Here is a 26,197-nt window from a genome sequence, read left to right on the forward strand (position 1 = left end):
ATGGCTGCCCTCCTGCTCGGCTTTCCTCTCAGTACCCGGGGTGATGACAGCTCGGCATGGATCAGCAATAGTAAGGCGATCGATGCTGGTTCTCATTAAGCGAGCGCTGGGGGAGGAGACAGTGTTTTCCAGTACTGTTCGGTAGCTGATTATGTTTATCTTGCTGCTTTGAAAATAAATCACGTTGGGAGGAATCGCATGGTGTTTGTTTACTGCATCTCTAGGACGTGGTGATGTTTGCATTTGATACGCTGTGTCTTACGAACCCAAAAGACTGGAGTTGTTTGAAGATTATGTAAAAATAAAGGTGCAGATACGCTTTAAAAAGAGTAATAATGGGACCAGGCATTCAAGAATATCCCTTATTACTGCACAGAGAGACACAGAAAAAGGAAAGCCAAATCAATGAAAACCACAAAGGAATGGTAAAGTAAGGAAATTATTTTCTCTCCTTTTAGTCATAGAAATCTCTAAATACTGTAGATTAGTTAGTAAGTGCATGGCTGTACTATTCAGATTATCATCTTCTCCTCTGATCCACAGCAACAGAAATGATTGTGCTGTATGATCATGCAGGTCACAAAGTAACAGAGGTGACTGCATCAATGCTGGAGGCACAAGACTTATTTTCATTCTTTTATAAGCTCTTGAATTGGTAAAATCATGTTTTTCAAAACAAAATCTGACTATACTGACATAAAAACTGTGAACAAGGTATACAGCCTGACAAATTAACTGAACTGCAGTCAAACTAGATTAGACTGGGAGGGCACAGTGTGCTTATTCCTGTTCTAAAATGATATTTAAAAACTTTCCATTTTAAAGTTAGTAATATTTCTTCATTGTAGAACAAACACTGTTTTCTGATTCTTACAGAATACACTGATGTAATGATTCTGTGTGCTTACACAGAAATGTATCTGATTTAATTGAGGAAATACGTATTTTAGTTTTAAGCTGTCCAGATCAGTAATGCCATTCCTTTTGCTTGCATATGAGTTTTTCTCCTACTAGTATTTCCACAACCCCAGTATAACATGAAATGGTGAATTTTGTTTGTGCCTTTGTTGTGAAATAGTTTGTATTAATATCAGAATAGACTGTATGCTCCCTGCCCACTTCCACTCCTTAACTTCATAGGAATAATCCTTTAAATTTTTTTGAGAGTATGCAAATGAGAAAGGCAAGCAAGACTTGGCTTGCAAGTGACCTTCATATTGTACTTTATAATTAATTTTGTAAATTGCAGTAGGACCATGTACCAGACACTATAGAAATTAGTAGTTAAAGATGTAGTCTCTAATATTTACTATTTATTATCCCCAAAGTAACTTTGGGATCCTCTGACAGAGAATTCTATGTAAGGGCTAAGTTCTATTATTATATCATCTGATTGAATTATTCACTTTTGCATTAGTAGTATTAAAAATACAGTGGTGCATTAGTAGTATAAAAAATAAAAAGTGACCATGGCATAGTTCTGATGAATTTTAAGTCTAAGAATAGTTGCAATCAACTCTCTCTTTTTTAAACTGAATTGCACTCTAAACTTTTATTGTATTTCTATTCTGATGATCATATATGTTGCTATTTATATGTGATATTATGTTTAATCCTTGCTAGTTACAGTAATGGAAAAAGCCATCCAAGCACCAAAGGACTAAATAAACCAATTTCTCATATGAAATCTTCTCCTGGAAGACTGGGCAAAAATGTATCAAGCACCACTGAAAGGGTAAATAGTTCTTTTTTTTTTTTTCTTCATTTACAGGAAAAGGGTACTTAGTTTATGTCAGCTTTCTTAATAACATCACATACTTTCATATCTTTTCAGATTTCCCATGACACTCAATATGGTAACCAACCAAGTATTTTTAAGAAGGGAAGAAACCAGCTGGATGACAATACTCAGTCAAAAAGGTAATTTCATGTTGAGATTGTCTGTTTAATTTGTAGACATTTCAAACTGGTATATAAAATGCTTGTGATGAAATCATGGCTTCTGTGTTTTGCCTTTGGCTTAACCGATCCCAGAATTCAGCATTTATGAGGACAACAAATTTAAGTTATCAATATGGAAACTTACTTAGTGAGTTCTCAGGCAAAATCAGAATAAAATAAAACAAAAAAAATCAGTAGTAGGCAGTGTTATCTCTACCAGCAGATACTAGTTTTACCTCATTGCTAAGTTTCCATGCCAATTTTAGCTTTATTCCTGTAGACCCCTGTCCTTGAAGGAGGTAGCAAGACCTTTGTAAACTGTTATTACAGAAACATTAATCATTAATCATGAGGGTGGTGAAACACTGGCACAGGTTGCCCAGAGAGGTGGTAGATGCCCCATCCCTGGAAACGTTCAAGGTCAGGTTGGACAGGGCTCTGAGCAACCTGATCTAGTTGAAGATGTCCCTGCCCACGGCAGGGGGGTTGGACTAGATGACCTTAAAAGTCCCTTCCAACCCAAACTATTCTATGATTCTATGATTCTAACAGGATATGACCTTTCTTTTTATTTAGGATCATGAGTGTTTGCACATCACTGCACAGAGTACAAGGACCAAAGATGAGTCTCCCAGAAAGAAGGCAAAATGAATTTTTTCTGCACAGGATCCCTCCGAGTATAAAGGACAGCACACAAGGCAGCTTCTGTAGGGTTAAAGATGTCCCGATGCAACATTTTTATGGCAGTAAAAAAGAACAGTTGGAAAAGAATCACGAAGAACATGTTGCTGAAGCTGGTCCATGCTCTTCTAAATGGCAAGAAGCATCTGTAGATGAAATGTTTCTTGATTTTGAATCAGTACAAATTATTAAAGAAGATGCTGAAGATGATAGTGCCAGTGATCTCTCTGATTCAGAAAGAATTCCCATTCCTCCATCTCCCTGCACACCACCAGAGCTCATTCTCAGAGCTGAAGAAATTGATCCAGTTTGTTTGGAACATGTTCCTGATACGGGTTTTAAAGAATCAGAATATTACTACCCAGACTTCCTCCCACCTCCTTTCAACTCATGGGACTTGAAGCAACTGGCCATCTTTGTTAATATAGAGGGTAAAACTGAATTTCGACCAAAGCCAACAGGATTTCTCGAGAAATACATTGATCGCCTTTTGCAGCTGGAATGGCTGCAAATGCAGACTGTACAGAATGAGAAAGGAAAGGCAATCAAAGCCAGACCGCAGACTGCTCCCAGCTCCATCCGTACCCTAAAAAGCCCTGGCAAAGGCAAAGCATTGCTCAGCCCTTTGCCTAACAAGCAAGTGGTTCCCCAAGAAAGTGTTACAAAGCTACCCAGAAGCTATTCAGGTCACAGGGGAGATTCATGCTGTGAAGAAGGTCGCCAGTTACATTCTTATCCAGGTCACTTGAAACTTTCTGAGAGAATGGGATGTGCAGTGTCTTCTCAGAGACAATCTGGTGAAGTAAGGAGCGAACTGAAAAACATACCAACTGCAAAGCAACAGCTCCTCAATATGCAACCCTCTGAGAACAGTTCTAAAATTCAAAGTGTTGGTAATATCAGACCCCCTAAGCAAACCCCAGTATTTCATGGTTCAACTGCTCCCATCAAAGGCTTAAAAACATATGCGTGTACAAATCCAAAGAAAAATGGCAATGCCAACAATTATGTTCCTTCTAAGAAACCATCAGGGGACAGGAAAATAAAAACAAATGGCATGAAGCAAACATCACGCAAATTTAAATGAAGAAAAATTCATTAGTAAATGTTGATGCTTCTTGACTGCTAGAAAGCATTTGGCCAATGCAGAAGGGGCATGTTTTCTTCATGGGAAGATCCCGAAAAAATATGTTCTAAGTCAGCACTGTTCATTTCAATACATTCGATGTTAAGCCAGCAACACCAGCAGGAAATCTTTTCCCTGAAGGCAAGTGTCTTCCATTGGTCTTGCCTCAAAAATATTTACAATTGCTCAATGAAGATAACAATAGCAGAGTATGAAAGTTTAGAGAAATGTATCATTATAACATGTCCTCCTATTTGCACCAGTTGAAGTCCATTGAAGTCTGTGGTGTTTCTTATGCTTAGCTTGGTGTATTTGAGAGAATAGGATCCATGCTCTTTTTCTTGAACAGATGTGCTATTTTGTGAGACAGGTTTGATGGTGGTGTTTTCTGATGGAAAAGGGCTTAACTGTGTTTATAAAATAATGAAGCATGCTTATCTATGCAAAGTCAAATTCTAATTCTTCACAGAAGATGAATTGGATTTTTTGGATGAATTAGATACTATTTTTTTTATAAGAAGAAGAATGGAGATAATGTTTAGAAATATTTTAATGCAGAAAGGATTCTTTTTAAGACAAAAAATTATTAGGGAGCAGACAGCTTCAATAGTGACAGATTAAGAAAATGGAATGCATATTTTTATACCCAGAAATCTTCACTGTGTTTACAGACAGCTTTCCTTGAAGTTCATTTTGTAAGCCTTGATGCTTTTTGTCATTTAGAGGAAATGACCAAATTTCAAATTGCACATGGATATATATGACTAATACAAAATGAGGGTATTACTAAAGACTGTGTGGCCTAATTTGCAGAACTGGTAATCTTTCAAAACATAAAAAATAGACTCTTAGGGGATGAATTTAAAGGCTGTTGTAAGTTCAAGTAAAGATATATTTTGATACAAAAGATACCTATTTTCAGTCACCCAAGATGACTATTATTTATCCCATGGTCCAGTCTACTTCAGTTAGCTTGGCTTCTTGTTTCAGGATTTAGTGAAGTGACATGGGGAAATACCCTACAGAAAGAAATTGTACAACCAGGACTGGGTCCTGTCCTCAGACCCTCTGTTTTCTCTTGTGTCTGTGAAATACAAGAGAATATGAAGGATAGTGCAGTGAGTATTCAAGTGTCAGTTCATCTGTTACAATTACAAATCAAATCAGCTGGGGACACGATCTTGTTAAAGATGGAATTCTAAAGGATGTTTTGTACCTTCATGTTAAAATGAAACACTGAGCAGCATTAACTTCATCCTCAGCCACCAGTCACAATGAACTGTTTATGAGAAGTGAGCTGAGGTCTGATGGACCAGATTTTACAAGTGGATCCTTCATATAATGAAAAAGTAGCAAATACTAAAGAGTACTTTATGTATATAGTTAAATTGCACTTCTCTTGTTGATTTCATCCTGGTTTTAAGATGCTTAGCTGTTTCTATTCTTTCATTGTGCCTACCAGATCTTCAGCTTTGTAAAATTTCAAAGCATGGATTTATATGTAGTTTAAAATGTGAGAATGTTAATAATGTAGTAATAAACTAGAGTATTTTACAGTACATAAAAACATTGCTCAGGAATAGTCTAAGAAATTTTTTAGTTTTTTTTCCTAGTCTACTGGAGACCAAATGTGAAATTTTAAATTGATAAAGGAAACAAATGTAATATACAGTATTAGATTTCCATATTCAGTATTTGTGAAGTTACAGTTAAAATGAATTGTAATTGCATGTACATTCAGCTCTATGCAATTAAGTGAAACTTAATCTGACATGCTCAAAGATGAAATAAATTGGCTGTGTCAGAGGTGCGGTGAAACTTAGAGGATAGCATTCAACACCAGCAACTGCAGAGGACCAGCACGTTCTATTGTTGCTATTTCATCCTTTTGTTTTGTTCCAGACTCATCATCTATTTTAGCTGTTTTTAGACGAAAGGTTCTTGCATCCAGTGCTAGAATTTCAAGCTCTGGCCAAATTCTGCAAGCCTTCATTAGTCAAGTTTTCCTGATTCACATTAACACTAGTGAAAGTTAGTAGGACTGCTCTTCCCGGTAAGCACTACTTTAGTGCACGATTTTAGTACGCTGTTTTAGTGCACTATTATAAGCATCAAAAGCAAGGTGAGCAGGGTCAAGTCAATAATCAGAATAGCAGTTTTTTTAAACAAATTCTGTTAGATGCAGTAATTAATTTAGCATGTTATTATAGCACTGAGTATTAGCGTATGCTAAATTTTCCTCTGAAATGTTACTCTATATTGATGCTTTCCCAGGTTATAAGGAAGGCGTGTAGATACAGGCACATTTTGCATGATCACTTCTTAAAGAATAAATAAATAGTGTTTCAGTCAGCTTTGGCAAGAGCAAAGGTGATTGTTACTGAGGAAAGTATTTTCCCACAGACCTAGAAAAAGTTTTGGGTTTATGTAGTGCTTGTGATCTGATGGACATCAATTTGTTGTTGGAGACTAAAAAGTTAAGCAGGTGGAGACGGTGATGCCACCTAAAATAAGTCTGAGTACTTGTTCATCATTAAGCTCTGGCTGTGATCTGGTCAAGTTAGTTTGTCTCACGTGATAATCACACAAGTCTTAGTTTTTGTTTATTGATTTGACACTTCTTACGTAGTCTTCTTTGTTCACATACAGAAGCTCTTAGCCTGAGCAGACCTGCAAGGGTTGGATTTTATCCTGCAGCACTTTTGCTTCCATTTTAACTTGACTATGTTCTGGGCCTATAGATAAAAAGAGCTCCTTTTATGAAGAGGACTGTGGTTTATGTTTCCTTCATTTTGTATTGATGGATATTATCTTTAGAAGCACTTCCGAATATAGCAGAAAAGTTTATTCCATCAAATACATTCAGTTTGGAATTAAAATACTTCCACAGCACAGTGTTTGTGTGGCTATTTATATTTTTTTCCACTATGTGTAGCAATATGATCATATGTGTGTTTAAGCCTAGCATTGATGATGCTTCTTGAAGAACAACTTTACTGTGATGTGAGACATTTAAACAGTGATTTTTTTTTTTTTTTCTAGATAATTTAAAGGTTCAATGTTCTGCAGGACTACCTACAGAACAAATAGGCTCAGGTTGCATTTTAAATAAATAGCCAGATTCTACTTCAGTTATACTAGGATAAACTTTGAACAACTCTGTTGTTTTCAGTGAAATTACCCTGTTACAAAGATGTGAAGAAACAGAATTTTACTCAAATATGTATAAACTGTTTTCCTTAGTAATGCTAAACTGTATTTTTAATGCATAACATGAAATATTTTAAAACAATATTGTTTTTCTCTTGACGTGTTTCTTTTTTCTCCATTACTTGCATCTCTACAGTGAGATACTGTGGACAGTTAAAAGTTTTACCTCCTCCGCACCCCCTCACACCTTGTAGTAGCTTTCAGTTATATACAGCGGTTCTGAAGTTTCTGCACAATGCCTCCAGATCCTCGTTCTGTTGCAGTACAGGTATCAAGCTTTCTGCAGCTACTCAGTTGCTCCAAGGAGGGGTTTTCATTGTGTGAGCGATGCATACCATCCTGGGAAGAGGGCTTTCACATCTTCCTCAAGTGGAAGAGCCTTGCAAGGAAGACTCAAATCAATCCTTACTGCTGGTTCAGTATCCTAAATCATGGGGTGGCCACTTGTTAAGGCTGGTAAGGTAGACTATTTTTCTTTCCAAATGAGAGATTACATTTGCTGGTACGAATTCAGGGTCGTCGGGTGATAGTGCTTCTCACGGAGGCAAAAAGGCTCAGCAGTATTCGTTCTGAGAAAGTTGAGTTTAGAGTGAACGGGTTGCCAGAAGTAGGGAGCTCACATCTCCCACCGATGCCTGTCCCAGGATGCTGTGACTGTAGCTCCCAGCCCTACCGCCTGTGTGCTGCCAGTGCCCCTCTGCCTTTGCTGCTGACCCGTGCCCAACAGGATGGCAGAGGGGTATAATGCTGCAGGAGGTGGTTATGCTTATTTCGTTGGACTCCAGACTGCTTAATTATGCCGTAATCCCGTTATTGCTTGTGTCCTTTCTGTGTTTCATTTATTGTTGTTTGAGGTAACTTTTATCTTGTATTTGCTATTTAAAGGATCTTGTTAGAAGTTTGAGAGTATTTTGACAGTTTTTTCAGTCAGTATGTGATACCTTTTTTGGAGCCTATATTATAGCTAAAATTTCTACAGTATGAAATTGCCTATAATGTACTATTTTTTGCCTTATTTTAAAGGAATTGAGCCTTTGTTGCTCCCATTGGCATTAGTGGGTTTTCTTCTGAAAAATAATTAAACAGACCACTCTATCTGGAAAGACTGGAACTCGATTAACTGAGAATTTGCAGCCCAGCTTTTGATGTTGGTAATCATGTGTTCTTATTTATTTGAATTTTTTTGTGGATATTTTTGCTAGTAATTTCATTGGAAAGTGATCTTGTAATTCAAAGTTACTGTATATTTACTGTATTAAAAGTGAGATACTGCCTATTTGTTACTTAGTTGTGTTTTTTTCATCATCCACAAGATGGCACCTCTGAATTTTTCTTTTAGAAAATTTCTTTACTGCAGTGTAGGATATAGCTTGTAGCTCAGCATCTCTCAGCTATATTACTGCTGATGGCCAGCCTAGGTAATTAAAGCTGTATGATTATTTCTACTCAACATGGCAGTCACTTCTGTAATGGCTGTGTTAAGGCATTGTAACAGGTGAAAGTAGCAGGAAAAATGTCCTTCATTGTATTCATACCTTTTTTTTTAAAATGCACTAATCAATGAGTTTCACATTCTCTGTTATAATCTCCAGGACACTTAGAACATGATCCAAAGAACAGCAAAGACGTGGGTAGATGCTTGCAGAGAACCACATTCTCATGTTGCTAGTATACATGGATAAGTATGCTTAACTTAATTTCACGTGCGTGTTTATATGATCAGCTGAGACTAATCAAGAGGAAAAGGAAGGGAGAGATTCAAAGCGAAAAAATGGCATTTCCTATTGCTGAAAATCCCTTTGCTTTGCTATTTTTGTAATCTTTATATTAAGCATTACAAAACAACTCTGTGAGATATCACACAAGAATTTTACAATCAGAACATTCTTGCTATTTGAGGTTTTCCTGACGTCTAAACCATCCTATCCTGTGCTGCTATTTAAGCCTGTTACTGTTATTTTGTCCTGTTAATAGTGAATCTCAGAAGATCATCTGCCTGCCTTCCTCCCCACACTACTGTTATTTAAAACATTGTGACCTATTTGACGTGATCTATTGCTTTTCTTCTCTCCTGAACAGAAGATTAGTTCTTCCCTAAGTCTTCCTCTCACAACTTCCAGAACACTAAATTAATTATTTTTTGGTTCTAAAAAAAAAAAAAACACGCTTTGTGCCCAGTAAAAGCAACACAGGAGAATGGAAAATGCTGTAAAAGTTTTTTCATAGAAGCTGGGGCCTTCCTCACACTCTCTGCCGCTCAGTCTTCCTTTTACATGGTTTTACAAGACTTAATTTTTCATTTCCTGCTTCTTTATGTAGTTTTATTTAAAATGTATTTTACACAAGCTGGGAGGGAAGTTCAGCTTCAGGTACACAAGTTCATACTTGCTTGATGGCTTTTGGGTTGAACAGGACAATCTAGTGTTGTTTATATCAGCTTTCAAGTAAGCTTTTACAGAACTTGTTCTCGGTTCAAAGTCTGAAGTAATATAAAAATAGCACTCCGGGGCATGGCAGATAAAAATAGCTCCCAGTAAATATAAAGTTGCATGTTTACATTTTTGTAAACAACTGTGAAGTTATTAGGAAATGGCATTTCCAAGTAACTGCCAAGGAAAGCCACATGTTTTATTCTAGCTGTATAATGGTAATAAAACTGCAGTAATGGCACGTTTGTTTTGTGTAATAGTGGAAGTGGCAGTTGTAAACTGACTGATAAAAACACCAAAGGAGGATTGAGCTTTGCTTTGAGTAATTTCAGTTTTACAGAATCAACAGTTCTTTTTTTTTTTTTTTCCTGATGAGGCAGAAATACTCGCTTGTCCTCCGGGATAGCTCAAATTCCAGTGAAACCAGAGGTAACTACTCAGTGAAAAGAACTTTGACTGCAATAAGCCATTGTATAAACTTCCAAGGAACAGGTAACTCGGTGCAGCCTGCCCGGGGCGTGGGGGCTGCCGCCGCTGCCCTGAGCTCCCACCACAGGCTGGCCCTGCTCCGCTGCCCGTGTCCCATGGAGCTACTCCCGTGTCCCATGGAGCTACTCGCCACGCTGCTTCTCCTGCAGGTAGGTGCGGTGCGGGGGCGAGGCGCTGCGCACCCTTCCCGCAGGGACGAGGGCTCCCGGCTCCCTGCAGTGCCTCCGGGAAAGGGGGGCTGCTCTGTCCCCAGGTACTGGGCTCAGGTCTTGTGGAAGGGGGTTTCCAGGAGCGAGGCCCTCTGCTCCTCCTGCTAGGGACACCAGGGTCCTGGCAGAGCACACAGGTGCCTGGTGGTAGCTCTGCTGGGTTAATGATGCCCTGCTGTAATTCGGTGGCATTTCCACGAGTGTTTCTGTGGGGTTCGTGGGCCTGAACTGGGTTGTTCCTTTCTAGCACTGGCAATGTCTGGAACTGGTACAGCAATGGCCTGAGCCATTGCTGTGCAACTGGTGCATATGGAGGAGTGTGGAAGCCATAAAATACACAATTAAAGCTTCCAGTTTAATCAAAAGTGGCCACACATAGACAAAGGGGAAAGCAGCTTGTCTGGGGGGTCCAGCACAAAGTTTAACCAAGCTGGCAGAGCTGAACCTGGAACAAAGCTAATAAATACTACATGTAAGTGCCAAGTTAAAGCCTTCCTTGCTGTTTTTACATCACAGAGGTTTTCCCCAGGTGATGCCACAGCTTTACAGAATAGCTCCAAGGCATTACTGGTGAGCCCCCATTGCTTGGCAAGTCTATAACCGTGGCAATTTTATAAGTATTTTGTTTCTTCAGAAAAAGGTCATGGGGTAAAGGCCCAACCTTTGCCCAAGTCTAGGCAGGAAGAGTTCTGCTTCATTTTTTAAATGCCACTGGAAACATTTGATGGAATGAGTTATAAAACCTCAAGCTTCCCAATGAAAGCAGTGAGAACTAGGAGGAAGGTGTACAAGTTACCTGTGAGCTAACGGCAATAGTGTAATCTGAGTACTGCCATACTCCTTTGTGGTGAAAGATTTCAAGGAAAAAGCAGTGTTTGAAGCCAGTGCAGGAAGCTTGTGCTTATAAAAGGGCAAATCGTGCCGGTTAGGGTGCAGTCACCATTCTCAACAATTTATTTTACTCATCTGGATTAGAGACTTTGGTCCAGTGTTCATCTTCTGGTACATCAGCTATGTTTGGAACACTTGGAGTCACAGGACAGACTCTCTGAGAACCTGAAATAGTGCCCAGACTTAACTTCCTTCCAGTAGTAGGTTTATGTCCTGTCAATACCAAACAACTTCTAACGGAGCACTGGACACAGCGAGACAGAGGGGAGTATTTTAAAAACTAGAGATACTTGATTTGAGAAAAGCCATAGCGATAATACCACGGACTGTTAGATGCAGTGTTTGCATGTTTCTGGGACTGGCATCACCGGACCAGAGAAATCAGTATCCAAGCTCTCATGCCAATTCATTTGAATGAGATGGATGATATTTGTGGAGTTTCCAGGGTTAGGTACAATTTAATACAATGCTGTCAAAACTAGATCTATATGTTTCTGTGAAGCCAAATTCCTCCTAGACAACACATCAATGGTTTCTAGTTAACCACACTTCTCACAATCACCTTTTTTTTTTCCACAAGGTTATTGCTGCCAACAGTTTTTCTCATGAAATTGAAAATTTCAGTTTAAGACAAGCCATCCAAAAGAAGAGTATTCAGGTTTGTAGTCAATATTGTGTAATAATAGATACACAACTGTTAATATGTAAACTATGACACTAACTACACTTCTTTATCCAATAGTGGATAGATTCTTATCAGTTAAACAGTCTACGTCCTCTACGGCGTACAAAAAGGAGCTGGGTTGTCACCACCATTGATGTTCAAGAGGAGGACAAAGGACCATTCCCAAAATACGCTGGACAGGTACAAACAACCTTTCAGTAGAAGTTCTCCTTGAACCTCAGTAAGGTATTCATCACCCCAGATTGTACCATAAAATACCAAAGGTAGGAGAGGGCAAGAATTGTGCATCAAACAGCAACTTTTAAAAAAACTTATTTGTTCAAAGTTGTCTTATTTACACAAAGTTGAGTAGAATTGCATGGTGTGGGGGGTATACTGCTCCTTTCTATGGGAAGCTGCAAGCGTAATCAGGGGAAAGAAGACTATAGAGCGGGAGAGGTAAGAGAGACATTGCACAGAGCTGTGTACCTGCACACTGTGCGGAGAGCAGTGATGCTGCAACCCAGAAAGCTGTTGAGTTGGCTGAGACCAAGCCTGCAAGCCAGGCCCCATCTGCAAAGAGAAGGTGGGCAGGAAGAGAATTAGTCTAAAGTCTTTTTATTTCTGTTCTGTCTTCCCTACTCACACTGCATTGTGCTACTTCTCTTTTCAAAAGCTGTTCAATAACAAATCATTTAATACATCAGTAAAATATTTAATCAGTGGACCTGGGGTAGATGAACCTCCAGAGATTGGATTGTTTTCTGTAGAAGATGATGCAAATGGACATGTGTATGTACATCGTACCATTGACAGAGAAAAGACCCCAGCTTTTCAGGTAACACGCTTTAAAAAAATACTTAAAACTGTTTCCAAATATTAATTGCTTTCTTATGGCTAAATGCTTCGCAAGAGACACACCTATAAGAATTTTAAGTGTGTATTTTTATGACTTCTTTTTCTTATTTTGAATCTCTAAATAAATGCTAACATGATTGTCTCAGCAGTGACCAATAGGTAACTCCCACATCACTATTGATTATAAATCTTTGTGGCGTGTTTGGACTTCCACAAATATCCGTACACTTCTTTTCTATCTTTTTTTTGGTATGACCCTTGATCATAACCTAAAAAATGGAAAAGTTCTCCTGAAATTCAAAGTATGTTACACCTATAGTGGCCAGAACGCTGAGTTGTAAACCCAAAACCTCCTAAACAAGATAATGGAAGCAAATAGTTACGCATTACAAAAAAACGGATAATACTGGAGAAGCTGCAAAGCTGTATTACTGTAACTTTACATAAAAGTAAGCGTATGTTTCTCCTTAAAAAGCAGAAAAGTGTTCATAAGCAAAGCGTAATGAAAGAAATGTGATAACAAGTGTATGAATGAAATATGTGAGTGTGGGTTTGTTTTTCTCTTGCAAAAAATCTTCAATTGTTGTCTCCTTATGTTTATTCTGTGATGATTTCTATTTGCGTCTCTGTGGATTAACTGTACCCAAATGATAGTTACTGTTCCATGTGGCTTTCTGTGCAAGGTCTTGCCTTCCATAACGAAAAGATAAATTTTGGAGAGCTTTCTATTGCCCTCGCTGGACACATGGCTGTTCCAGGGCAGACACTCTGGGCTTGGTTTTAAAGCAGAAATACAGGTAGCAAAGGAGAATTCAGCATTCAGAATTGAATCCCCTGCACATTCATGGATATGGAGCCAAAACATCATGGAAATGCAGCTAGAGAAAACTGAATGTACTAGTTAAATAAGTACTTCAGAATTGAGAGGCACATGTGAAAGCATTCTTTTGTCTGGCCCCAAGGATATTTATGTATTTTATATTAGGTGGTCATTTCAAATAACCCAGATCCAGCTCCAGGTACTGATGTTTTTAAAGCATTGTTTAATGCACAGGATGACCATTATGAATTTACTACCTTTGAAAGGTGAAATAATGACTTAGTGATGCAACTCAAAGCCAAATGCTAGCCAAATATGACTGAAGCAGCTTCAAAATTGAAAGTTTTTTGTTCCATTCTGATGTCTAAATGATACCATTCATTCCATTCTGATATCTGTGTCGCTACTCATTTAGATACGTTTCGATATGGCGTACAGAAAAACTGGTGAACTAGTGGTCCGTCCTTTATTTTTCAAGATAAAGGTTAAAGATATTAATGACAATGCACCTGAGTTTCCCAAGGAGGAATATAGCATTACAATAAGAGAGAACCATAGTAAAGGTAAGTGCCATCCAAACAAGGATATACTACTGGTTTGTGCATGACTGCACTCTTTTTAATTTCTTTGTCTTTCTTTTTCATTTCTTACTAAATCTGTTCTTCTCCCTAAGTTTTACTTGAACACTCATGGGTTTAGGGACTATTTCCTGTGAAGGACTATTTCCTACCTCTTGACTTCTTGTCTGATTAACCTCAGTGTACATTAGCATAACATTGGAGACATTCTGGAAAAACTCCTAAGATATTTCTTCTTAACTACAAGCCAAGACTTTAGCAGACTAAACTGAACTGTGGATCTGGAACCTGCACATGCACACTGCTTCACAGAAGATGGTCAGACACACTGTTTTAGAAATACAAAGACTTAATCTGGGTGTGTAGACATTGGGCATGGTGCCAACTCCTCAGGAGCTGGCTGAGAGCTGGCATAACTAACTAGTGAATGGTTTGATAAAGTAAATTCAGGAGTGTGGTAACTCTCTCTATTGTCTAACAGTACTTTAGGCAGATTTGTCACCCAAATGAGGTGGCAGCCAGAGATAACCAGGGATAACCATAGCCACAGGAGAAGTTATAGGTTTTCTTTGGACTTGTATGTTCAAGAGCCTGCAGACAGGCCTGAGAAACTTCATGTCGAGTCTAAACACTTCTAGTAATGTCTCAATTCTTCATCCTAGATGAGCCAGTTTTCCAAGTTACTGCCTTGGACAAAGATGAAGATGGCACTGCAAATTCTCAGGTGTCCTATTCTCTAAGTATGCAAATGCCCATTCCAGATGGATTCACATTTAATATTGATCCTACCACAGGATCAATACTTCTGTCAGGATGCCTGGATTGTAAGGTGATGTACAGCTTCTTATCATTTAATCCATGATACGTGTTCACTAGACGTTAACCAGGTGTAAGAGGAAGGAGAGTCTCACATCCAGCTTTGTAGCTGTGACTGGCAAAATGCGGAAACTGCTTCTGAACTAAGTTTGGAACTTCTTTTCTTCTGTTTTTCAGACTGCCAACTCTTTCAAACTTCTGATTAAAGCCAGTGACCATGGAACTCCACAGCTGTCATCTACTGCAACAGTGAATGTAGCTGTTGAAGATGCAAACAACCATCCCCCTGTATTTACTAGTGATAACGTAAGGAAAAACATTATTACTTTACTGAGCCTTCTAAATACAGGTCAGTCCTTAAAACTGCTAAATACACTCAGCAGTGGAAATGGGAACCCTCAGACACTTGCAGAATCAGGCCAGAACATGTGCAAATGAGCTTTATGTGGACGGTAAGAGAATGCTTGACTATTGACAGTGATAAACTTGGTTAGTTTTCTGTGTACAGCACTAGAAGGTTTTTGTCTTACTATTAGCATAAGGATGCTGACAGACTAGCTTATTCTAACATCTGAGAAGCTAAGGTGCTGATTACAATCTACTCTTGAAAGATCCTAGTTTTGATACATGAAGACCTCAATGGCTCTAAAGCTGCCTGCCTATAAACACAGGACATCTTAATGGGGCAGTTAGGTGTGGTAGCAATGCTTCTGCTGTCATATTCTGTGAGGGTGCTTGTAGAGTGTTTGCTGTATGAACGGGAGCGATTGAGCTTGCTGGCAGGAAGAGGGGTCTGAGGAGTTAAAAGCTGTGAACGGGTAGACAGCTAAACTTGAATTCAGATAAGAGCTATCCATTTTCAGGCTCTGGTCCCATTAATAGCTTAGTCCCAGAAAGGCTCTTTTTGTAATTTGCATGTTGACATGTTGTGGTTTAACCCCGGCTGGCACACAGCCGCTCGCTCACTCCCCTGCAGTGGGATGGGGGAGAGAATTGGGAAGGTAAAAGTGAGAAAACTTACGGGCTGAGATAAAGACGGTTTAATAGGTAAAGCAAAAGCCGTGCACACAAGCAAAGTAAAACAAGGAATTAATTCACTACTTCCCACCAGCAGGCAGGTGTTCAGCCACCTCCAGGAAAGCAGGGCTCCATCACGCATAACGGTTACTTGGGAAGACAAATGCTGTAACTACGAATGTCCTCCCCCCTTTCCCCTTCTTCCCTGCAGCTTTTATTGCTGAGCGTGACGCCATATGGTATGGAATATGCCTTTGGTCAGTTGGGGTCAGCTGTCCCAACCATGTCCCCTCCCAACTTCTTGTGCACCCCCAGCCTCCTCATTGGTGAGGTGGTGTGAGAAATAGAAAGAGGCCTTGATGCTGTGTGAGCACTCTTCAGCAATAACTAAAACATCCCTATGTGATCAACACTGTTTTCATCACAAATCCAAAACATAGCACCATGCAAGCTACTATGAAGACAATTAGCTATCCCAGCCAAAACCAGTACACACATCCAGAGTGCAGAGTCACGTCAAGCACTGGTATGTGTAAGTATTTGAAGTTGTGAACAATAAGAGTAAATACTGGGTTACAACAGCGGGTACAAAGTCACCTACGAAAGCAAACACTCTTACCAGTGTGTTACTATGGTAGATCTCCTATCTGCAGAATGGTGTTTGGAAGATCTGAGGGAATAAGGTTAGATAATCTGCCAAAACAGGTTTATTCAAGAAATCTGTGCTTCATCGTCAGTAACTCCAGTCTAGTAAAATTCTGAGCCTTCTCACAGCTGTGATTTGTTCCTTCTATCTGAGTACATGTATTATTCTTTACAGCATTTTTAAAAGTTGTGACGCAAGAACAGTATTGTTTACATATTAGAAGGCAAGAGTCTGAATTTTCAGATCTCAACCTGTGACCAACTTGTATGAAGAAAATAAACACAAAAAAATTACACTTTATTACCATCTCATATTTTAAGACATATTTTTGCCTTAGGTGGTTTAATTGGCATTTCTTAGCCTGTCTTTGGAGTGCTAGTTAGACAAGCTGGAGGCTACATTGCACCATCAAAAACTTAAACCATTGTGAAGAAATTACCTAAAATCTCACACATACTTGCTTTCTACAAGGTCAGGTATGTAACATCTGCATACTAGTTCTGGCCTAAGCCGTAAGCACCAATCTCTTCTACATGGCAGAAGACAATCCTGGATGAAAAGCTCTTATGGGCTTATTGCTATAGTCAATATTAGGAGAGATGAGTAATCTCCTGGTTTTAGATGAAGATCAGATTTAGTAGTAAGTCCTTTATGAAGTCAGTGGGAATGTGTTGGAGGAAAGTTAGTTCTGTAACTCCCATAGGGGTTCTCTGTCACTGAGTGGGGACACATGAACCACTGCGGACAATGACAGTGTGCGCAGAAAGTAGCTCCACATGGTCTGGTGGTGGAACTCTGGCTCAGAACTGGCTAACAAGCTTCTTCTCTTGGAGAATAGAAATAGTCCTTATTTCTTTCCTTTCCCCTCCCAGTACCAGCTACAGATTTCAGCAGGTCAAGTACATCCAGCTGTACTACGGCTCCAAGTGGAAGATAAAGACTCTCCCAACACTCCAGCTTGGAGAGCAAAATACAGCGTAACAAAAGGCAATGAGAAGAAACAGTTCACCATTGAGACGGATCCGGACACAAATGAAGGCATTTTGAGTATTATCAAGGTAAGGAGCAGTAATAGATGAGCTCCAGCAAGGCAGTGTGTAGTGTGACCAGTCTGATTACAAGACCAATAGCTTAGCATCGTAGCAGAGTTTGGTGAACTCAGCTCACCTCTGAGTTCCAGGTATATAGAGGTGACTGCCAAACCAAAGGTCATAGCTGCTAATCAGACTTTTGTCCGGGGTTTTCAGCCTCTCAACTATGAAGATGACTCTGAGATGAGACTTGTCATTTCTGTAGCAAATGAAGAACCTTTCTTCTTGTGTAAAAATGGCACTGTGATGATCTCAAGTCTAGAATCCACAAATGCAACTGTGAACATCAAGGTCTGCCAGTCACAACGTGCTCCTAGGTTTCATCCGCCTATACTTATTGTCCAAAAAGAAGATTCAATGAAGCCTGGGAGAGTATTTAGAAGGTATCCTGCCACATATCCAGATAATGTGCCAAATAAAATAAAGTACGTGGAGATGCTTCTAACTCTCAGAATAAGAAATAGCTTAGAAATATAAAGAGGTTTTCAAGTTTAATTTGGTATATGTACATATATGAATATACATATGCATATATATTTACAGTTATATGAACATATACATTAGAGGTGCAGGTTTAATATTGATGATACTGCAGATCCAGATAGCTGGTTCTGTAAGATACAATTTAAAGGTGCAGTCAGTCCTTCGTTGCTCAATATTTCTGTTGTCTTCAAAACAGTTTTGCCTAAAACCAGGTTGCGTTATTTATATTTTACTTTTGATGACAATTTTGATGCCATAGAAAGGACTAAGGTATGCCTGGCTGTAAGAATGGTAATCTGATATGGAAACTAGATTGTTTCTTAGCCCCTAGGAACAGTTTGGATGAGCCTGTACAAGGTATGGGGACTTGTATGGGGAACTGTTTGTTGGCTGTGTTGAAACACACAGCTTGTCATAGAGTTAACTAAAGTAAGCATCATTAACAAGTAAAAATACCTACAGAGCTCAAAAGGACAAAGAAAGATGCAGTAGAAATTTTCTATTCTTCAAAATCCATTTAAGATTATAACTTGTAACTTTTTCCTTTCTTTGCAAGATACAAACTAGCCCATGACCCAGATGGTTGGCTGAGCGTGGATGAGAATTCTGGAGTTCTTACTGTTGCAAAAGAATTTGATCAAGAATCCCCTTATGTGAACAACAGCCTGTACACCATTATCGTTCATGCTGTTGATCATGGTAGGTAGCCAGTCAGAAAATATTCAAGCAGTATTTGGACTGTTTGAGATGAGGTGCGTGTTAGATATAAAATGATAGCAAGACTGAGGATCTAAGAGGATCTAAGGGTAATGCAGAACACCCTAATGGTTAAAACTTGTGTTACGTGTGACTAGTAGGATAAACCAGACAGAGATCCTGCCAATGGACTGGCTTTTCTTGATACCCAGTTGTGAGTGTTTTTCTGTTTCTTTTGTTCCTATCTAGGTATTCCACCACAGACTGGTACTGGCACCATCCTGCTTTACTTGTCTGACATTAATGATCATATGCCAACATTAGTGGCTCCTTCTTTAGATGTGTGTGACAAAAAAGAAGGGATGCCTCTCATTATAAAAGCTAAGACTGCTCTGGTCCATTCACATTCTGGGCCATTTACATTTGAGCTGGCTGAGGACTCTGAAGATGTGAAGCATAACTGGAAATTAGGAGGGAACACTGGTGAGTTCTTCCTTTCATGTCCTTCATGAGAAGTTCATTGTCAGTTATGTGCCCCCTAGTTATTTCACTGTCTCTTACCTTTATGGTTTGTTACTGATCAGTCTCAATGAGACTGAAAGGACATGGAGGAACAGCTTTCAAAATATAAAGTTACTGCAATTTGAAAAAAAGTTACATCGTTCTTCATCTCTGCTGAGGACAGGACCAGAAGCAATGTGCTCAAATTGCAGAAAGGGGGATAAGACAGCAGAAGAACCACTTCTGCATTTGATTAACTACCTAATGAATTTTAGAGGTTATCAGTGCAGCTATGCCAGAATGCAGCAAGACTGGGACAGATCTCTTTGCCCAGAAGGCTCAGCAAGGTGATAAAGTGGGATGTCATTTTGTCCTATTTACTATGGTGCATTAAGGCTGGAAAAAGTATTTGAAATCGGGGTGCGAATGAGTTTCCCTTTGATTATCAACAGAAGGGACAGCCTTCTTTCTATGAGTCTTGAAATAATTTGCTTGTCTTCTTTTTAGGGGAGTCAGTTGAACTTTTAATGTTAAGAAGCCTCCCACAAGGTAGCTATTTCGTGCCCGTCGTTATTCAGGACAGGCAAGGATTTTCTACAAGGCAGAATCAGCATGTTAGGCTCTGCTTTTGCCCAGATGGACATACATGTAAAGATTCACCACTTTCACAAGCAGCAGTGAGACTTGGAAGTGGTGCCATTGCAGTAATACTGACAGTTTTCTTATTATTACTGGGTAAGTAACCTCCTAACTTACGCATGCAAGTTATCTGTCATCTGCCCATTGGATCTCATTGCAATTGCAGCTCATGAACATGTGCTAAAATCTACCAGCCTTAACAGGAAAGGTCATTTGCCTTAATGTGTTAGAGTGTAGTCAAGGTGCAAGCAGTTAATATTTACACTCTTCATGGCGCTTCCATCCATGTGTCCTGGTCCATGACCCTTTCTCTCTTCAAATTTTAGGAAGACCTTAGTTTTACAACACAAGACATTGCCATTTCCATCTAGTAACCAAAAAGATCTTTTTTTATAGCCAAGAAAACTTTCAAATTACTAGGCATTATGATCCAATATGTAAGGCAGAGGAAGGTGGTCTCCAAGGCTGACAACACAGGGTAAAAGACACTAGAAAGATTAGTGAAACTTATCTGCACTCATGGTTGGGATGTGAAAAGGTGAGGACTGTGTATTAGAGAGAAATGAAAAAGGGAAGATAACATAGATGCATGGAATACTGTTGTACAAACAACAATAAATACAAGTATGTAACCTAGGAAAAAAGAAAATATCTAAACTGAAAAGACAGAAATGTAACATTAACAGGTGGAATTTTTCAGCTTGTTACTTGTGAAAATCATTATTATATTGTGGCTAGATGACTGGCAAATCTAATATGTCGTTAAACTGAACTCTAGTACAACAAAGTAAATATTCTTGTTTGCAATTGAATAAAATGGAATACTTGACTTTTTTGACATTAACCATGTACTGGCTAACTGGAAGTAATGACTTTCTCCCGTAGGGTTACACTACTCAGTAATTGCTTGTTATAGAGCAGCTTCCTCTGTAACAGCTCATGTTGGTTACTGCTGAAGAGATGGACTACTGATTCTTTATCTGAAGCAAAAATTAATAGATTATGTGATCACTATTCCTCTGGTTACCTGTGAGTGATCTAGTATGTCTGCCTGCTCAATGCAGTGCTCTGTAGAGATAACAGCTTGGCTTTCTGAAGCAGGCTAACTACTCCAGGCCAAGCATTGCATCTGCACAGCTACATCGCTGGAGGTTTCCGAGTTAGCTCATTTGGAGGCTACCCACTGTACTGAGCCATACAGATCTATTCACAATGCCCATTTCACCATTCCCTTTCTTGTTTCAACAGTTTCCAGTATTCTACTTTGCCAGTTTTACATGCCGGGGTCTAAAGGCAAAGCCATTGTTCCACCTCAAGAAGGTGAACAGACTTTAATCAACTATAATGAAGAGAGCAGAATGTCTTTATCTCAAGTAAGTGCAAAAGCATATATTCACATTACCCTACCAGTGTTGTGTGGCTGAATCTTGTACTAGTCATCTCTTTTATTATGTTTCCTCTGGTTTTGGTATTGAGCCTTTTTTTGCCACTAAGCATATCTGGGGAGTGGTGTTCTGCATGGACTGGATAATGCTACTCTGGTGACAGACTATTATCACTCCTACCATTTTTCAGTATCAGCAGGACCTTCCCAGGTGCCTCATCCTACTGATGAATCCAACAGATGAGGAGGCACGTCATCTCTTGTCACACTGCACATACTAGTGCTTTCAACAAGGAAGTAAATGAAAGTGAAAAAGCGAATAGTCTGCAAAAGTGTGATCCTTCACAGCCTAGTTCAGTTTCTGATTAATACCATCCCCCTCCCTGTATGCAGGCTAAGCTGGATATTACAGATCATGCTGCTCTACCACCTATGTCTGTGGAGCCTGGAAAAGAAGTGATTGCTGAGGTAACTGCCTGTTTCCTTATGTAAACGCCCTTTTTTATACCACAGAAATTGGTAACCCCAAGAATGAGGTTTAGTATTAATAATAGTGGGAAGAATAATGCAATATAGTTCAATTAGAAAATGTCACTTGTTGGAGATTCCACCGGTATTCAAAATACTGTTGACAACTTATTTTTTTCTCACAGCTTTCAGTTTGAGACTGACACTTCTTTTCATTAGTTATTGTTCTAAATATTTGGAAGTGTAATTTCTTCCAAAATTCTTATCACAGTACCTGAACTGATAGGCACAAGATTTTATTCAGTTCTTGGCATAAGTGAAATGGAACCGTCATTCTTCAGATATCTATCAAAAACATGCTAGTCAACAACTTCTACTTAACATACTGTAAAAGTGTGGACAGGATTTAGGAGTATTTTTATGACTATAAGATGTACTTCTGGGCGTTTGAAGGCTTTTGAGTTTATTCTGTGGATTTTTGTACTGTATTCTCTAACAGATGTCTATTTTTATTGTGAGGAATGCCTGAAGGAAATTCTAGTCTACATCAGTAGGTGACTGCTATGTGTTCTGTTCATAAGTACGTAGTGATCACCAAGAGACTCTAAGAACAATCTCTGCCTTACAGTAGGCAAAGAAAATGTAAAATAGTCTTTTTTATGTATGTGAGAACCCAATTCCATAGTTTGGATTACTTGTGAGTAGACATTATAAAGTTCTGAGGTCACGTTTGGTGCCATTAATGAAAAGGAATCCAATAAATTTAGAGAAAGAAACATATTTAATTACTGGAGATTATGAAGCATGCCTACAGTTGGTGACTCCATGTACACGTGGAGTATGTACTCATAAGAAGAAACAGTCCCTGAACAGAAAAAGCTGCAATGTAACAGGAGAAGACAGCACAAGAGAAATGGATGTAACAGAGAGAAAGATAATTGGATTTATTTGTATCTGAAAGTAATGTTAGTAGGTGACTTTATGCTGGTCAAACCTGAGATATTATGTCTGTGTTCTAGGATGGCCTGTACGCTAGTTATGAGACATTCCAAGTAAGACACCTTGATTGCATGATACAGACAGTGGACAAAATACTGGGTCAGGTACGAAATGAATGTTGAATCCCTCCTTTGTCAAGTTGGCTTGTAAGAATAGGAAAAAAGGCTTGCAGAACTGGAAAGCTGCTATGTCTTCAGCTACTCTCTCAGCCCACATCTAAGAAGCATTACAATCGAAAGCAAGGGATATATTTGACGGAGAAACGTTCAAGACTCTTCCTTGTTGAAAATGCCTTGTCTCCTAGACTTCTTGCTGCCTCTGGCTGGTCACCCAGCAGTTACTGCAAGGCTGGGGTCTGTCACCTGTAACAAATTCTTCAAGATGGGGGGCTAAAATGCTTTCTGTTGCCGTGCAGGGTTAAAGTTTGGTTATCTGCTCTTTCACTTCTGTACTATCAGGGAAATCCTAGTTTCTCTTGCCATGTCCTGTCTGGCCACTGCATGTTCACAGGCCTGTCCTCCATGCCTCCTTGGGCCAAACTGCATGGCTCCACGCAGTCATGTGTACTCAATAGCTGTCTGGTCCAGGACAGATCAAATGCTCTTCTGCCTCCTTTGTACTGTAGGGGAAGTTCAGGCTCTGGTGCTCATGCAGCTTAGAGTTTCAGTAAAACTCTTCCTTATCAGAGAAAGACTCATACTCTTCACTGTAACCTCCTGGCATACCTAATTTGCATGCCATGAATTCCTTTAATTTCCAAAAAGGCAGTAGGAGCTTCCATGATGATTTGCATTGTTTCTTCCCTTCTTTAGAAACTGCATTACCAAAATGCACTGGAAGATTACAGGGCCATCTATGAACCTTGCAGATACGCTGAGAAAGGAGAACTAGAGCGAAGTAACTCCTTCTGCTCTGTCTCCACTGGCAGTGAGGAGTTGCCTGTTGGTTTTCTGAACACTCTGGGACCAAAGTTTTCTGCTCTAGAAGAAATCTGTCAGAAGCGATTTCCGTCATTGAATTAATTTCAAAAGGCTGTGACTACTTTATGGTGTTGCAAAGGCTTCTGGCAGAAGCACTGACAAATTCTGAAAAAAAAACCCAAACCCAAAACATCCGCACTAGAAAGCGTTGCAGTATGTTTGCACCATGAGTACCTGGCCTTTTATTCTTCCTGCCTAGACTGTTCGCATGCCTGCAGCCAAGAACACGACATGTCTGGAAGGTCCACTCTGCTCTGCAGAGATGATGGAGTCATTTTGGCATATTCTGTGCAGACTTACACAAATAGAAGATCTTATATTAAGGATCCTCAATTTCGTAAGCAAAGGAAAAAAACAGATCTGCTAGGCTAGAAATTCCAGTCAAAGTTCCATAGGGAAATAAGCCAGCTTTGAACACAGAAGGCAATTACCAGCTAGGCCAACGATACAGTCCTTTCTCCAGTAAGCAGTCTCTTTAAATCCAAGATTAACTTTAGTACAGTGCCACGCGGATCTGTCTTGATAATCAGATCTTTTATTTCTATGAGACACTCTTAGTGTGACTGTAACCTCATAATGACCTGAGAGGTCTGCACCATCCTCGTCTTTTAGCATAAAACAGACACTTATTCAGTGCTTGCATGCTTATGCTGGCATCTGGTGGCTGTTAGTATTATTACACTATTGTAAATAACACTCTAAATGCTAAGAAATTGTTGACAGAGGACACGGTATGATTATTCCTTTCATTCAAATAACTGCCTTCTCTAAATTAGCCACAAGTGACCGTGATGAAGAAATTAATGGGTTTCCTCAAGCACCATTGATAAAACAGATGACTTGGTAAAGACAGGGTGGTGTCAAGTTTCCCTATACAGAAACCACAGATATATTACTTTCGAATTTTGTGATTTGGGCGTGTCTGAATGTGTGCAATTGACCTATGCTCAGATATAGCATGAGGTGTTATGATACATGAATGAGGAAAGAATAGCTCAGAAGATAGTATTCTGCCATTAGGTAAGTTACACAGGCAGTAAGAGATGGAATTAATCACAAATCTTACTTCTGTTTTATTACAATTCTGTGCTAAAAGAAAAATGCTTTGCCTAAGGCAAGCACTAAGTCTGGTATCTAAGGCAATGTTCTTCTTTTTCAAAGTTTACTTAAACAATAAATTATGCTTTTGCTCAGATGTTATTAACTAATAATTCAAAGCTGGAAACTTCAGTCAAGTATGATAAAAGAATTTGGCTGAGTGGCAGGCAGCTAAGTTTTCCTAAATGCCAGCAGCAGGATCTGTTTACACAATAAATCAGTGCTCTGATAAACTGTCCTTAACTTACAATTCCAGATGGAAGACTTCAAATCAGACCAGTGATTTAGCAGCACTGCTAATAACCAAGATGACTTTTTTATTGCAAATTATAACCATATTGGTAAGATTAGAATTGTGCTGTGTTTTGCTATTTCTTCTGAAAATTATGGAAGAGTAAAAATAATAATGAAAGTATTCTGTGTGTTTATTGTCTGTGTAAACTTGTGTTGGGTCTATAGCACACCATGCATACAAACAATTAGATGTGATCAGACCCACAGTTGCTAATGCCAGAAAAAGTTGTCTCTCTCTTGAATGGGAAAAAAAGAACTGTTTTAATGAAAAGCTATTGTATAGCAAATGAGAAAGTTCACTGGAGGTTCTTACCTCATATGCAATGTGTCCATGCAGGTAGTAACATTCATTATTTCAGTGTCTTCAAGGATTTAGAAGACTTGCACAAACTAAGCTAATACAGCTTCCCAGCACCATTGTGCGGCAGAGATGTAGTGTTTACACTTTAAAGAGCAGAAGTTAAGGCTGAAAGAGCTCCTTGGTTGACCACAGTCACACAGAGCTTGCAGCAAACTAAGGAATGGCACTTACCCATTGTGCTCCGTGTATATCTTGCCTTTCACCAATAATGTTCACCTTTGCGGCAGCTTTTTACGCCGTTCCTTTTGACCAGACCCGAGAGATATGCACTCTGCTATGGTCATATCAAAACAGTACAAAATCTTTAGTGTATACAGTCTTGGAGCAAACAGTGATGGAAATAACAAATAATTAAAGCCTTCATTTTACAATAAGGGGCTGATGCACAGAAATCGTAAGTCAGCTTCCATAGACAAAAAGAGACTTGCAGAATGGATCTAGATTTTTGGAATCCCCTTTTGGCACTGTAATCATTGAAGTATCATTATATCCATAATTCCTGTCAAGCCCTGTCATTTATGCAATTACCTGGACAAAAAATATTCCTTCTTTTTCTCACTACGGATTTGCAATCACAAATTTGGTGATCCCGTTAATGATCACATTGTTTGTTGATCTTTTTATCTAACTATAGTAGCTGTATATACCATGTCAGTGCATAATGAGGTGTGCAGTTCATTTGAATGATTGTTCTAATATTTTAAATGTCACTATGTGCCTTTTAATAGGAATGAGTACTTTTATGTAGGAATGGCAAAGCATGCTACAAACACCTAAATAACCACTCGAACTGCTGAAAACTATTATAGAATCATAGAATCATAGAAT

The 26,197-nt window shown here is 39.1% G+C and overlaps 2 protein-coding genes across 2 annotated transcripts; both read left to right on the forward strand.

Annotated features, from left to right (window-relative positions):
- The first annotated feature begins 308 nt into the window (after positions 1–308).
- Positions 309–3,709, forward strand: LOC104071583 (protein FAM217B-like). The gene is made up of 4 exons (XM_009574387.1): positions 309–430; positions 1,624–1,735; positions 1,835–1,920; positions 2,518–3,709. Exons 1-4 carry the CDS (start codon positions 336–338, stop codon positions 3,707–3,709), a joined length of 1,485 nt encoding a protein of 494 aa, XP_009572682.1. The 5' UTR covers positions 309–335.
- A 3,576-nt stretch (positions 3,710–7,285) lies between these two features.
- On the forward strand, positions 7,286–23,658 carry CDH26 (cadherin 26). Its single transcript, XM_009574389.1, has 17 exons — positions 7,286–7,414; positions 7,473–7,697; positions 9,768–10,025; positions 11,719–11,841; positions 12,317–12,478; positions 13,734–13,881; positions 14,559–14,725; positions 14,890–15,018; positions 17,248–17,433; positions 17,623–17,891; positions 18,506–18,648; positions 18,895–19,128; positions 19,654–19,881; positions 21,034–21,158; positions 21,563–21,637; positions 22,657–22,740; positions 23,449–23,658. The coding sequence occupies exons 1-17, from the start codon at positions 7,286–7,288 to the stop codon at positions 23,656–23,658; spliced, it is 2,895 nt and encodes a 964-aa protein (XP_009572684.1).
- Positions 23,659–26,197: the final 2,539 nt, after the last annotated feature.

Source organism: Fulmarus glacialis, unplaced genomic scaffold, assembly GCF_000690835.1.
Source record: "Fulmarus glacialis isolate BGI_N327 unplaced genomic scaffold, ASM69083v1 scaffold25263, whole genome shotgun sequence".
In the NCBI taxonomy this organism is placed as follows: domain Eukaryota; kingdom Metazoa; phylum Chordata; class Aves; order Procellariiformes; family Procellariidae; genus Fulmarus; species Fulmarus glacialis.

Bases quoted from the DNA above. Each gene is read 5' to 3' on its own strand.
- LOC104071583 (XM_009574387.1), top strand. From the start codon at position 336: ATGGGACCAGGCATTCAAGAATATCCCTTATTACTGCACAGAGAGACA. The intron at 431-1,623 runs GTAAGGAAATTA...AATCCTTGCTAG, and splicing joins AACCACAAAGGAATGGTAAA to TTACAGTAATGGAAAAAGCC. The intron at 1,736-1,834 runs GTAAATAGTTCT...ATATCTTTTCAG, and splicing joins TATCAAGCACCACTGAAAGG to ATTTCCCATGACACTCAATA.
- CDH26 (XM_009574389.1), top strand. From the start codon at position 7,286: ATGCATACCATCCTGGGAAGAGGGCTTTCACATCTTCCTCAAGTGGAA. The intron at 7,415-7,472 runs GTAAGGTAGACT...GTACGAATTCAG, and splicing joins GTGGCCACTTGTTAAGGCTG to GGTCGTCGGGTGATAGTGCT. The intron at 15,019-17,247 runs GTAAGGAAAAAC...TTCCCCTCCCAG, and splicing joins CTGTATTTACTAGTGATAAC to TACCAGCTACAGATTTCAGC.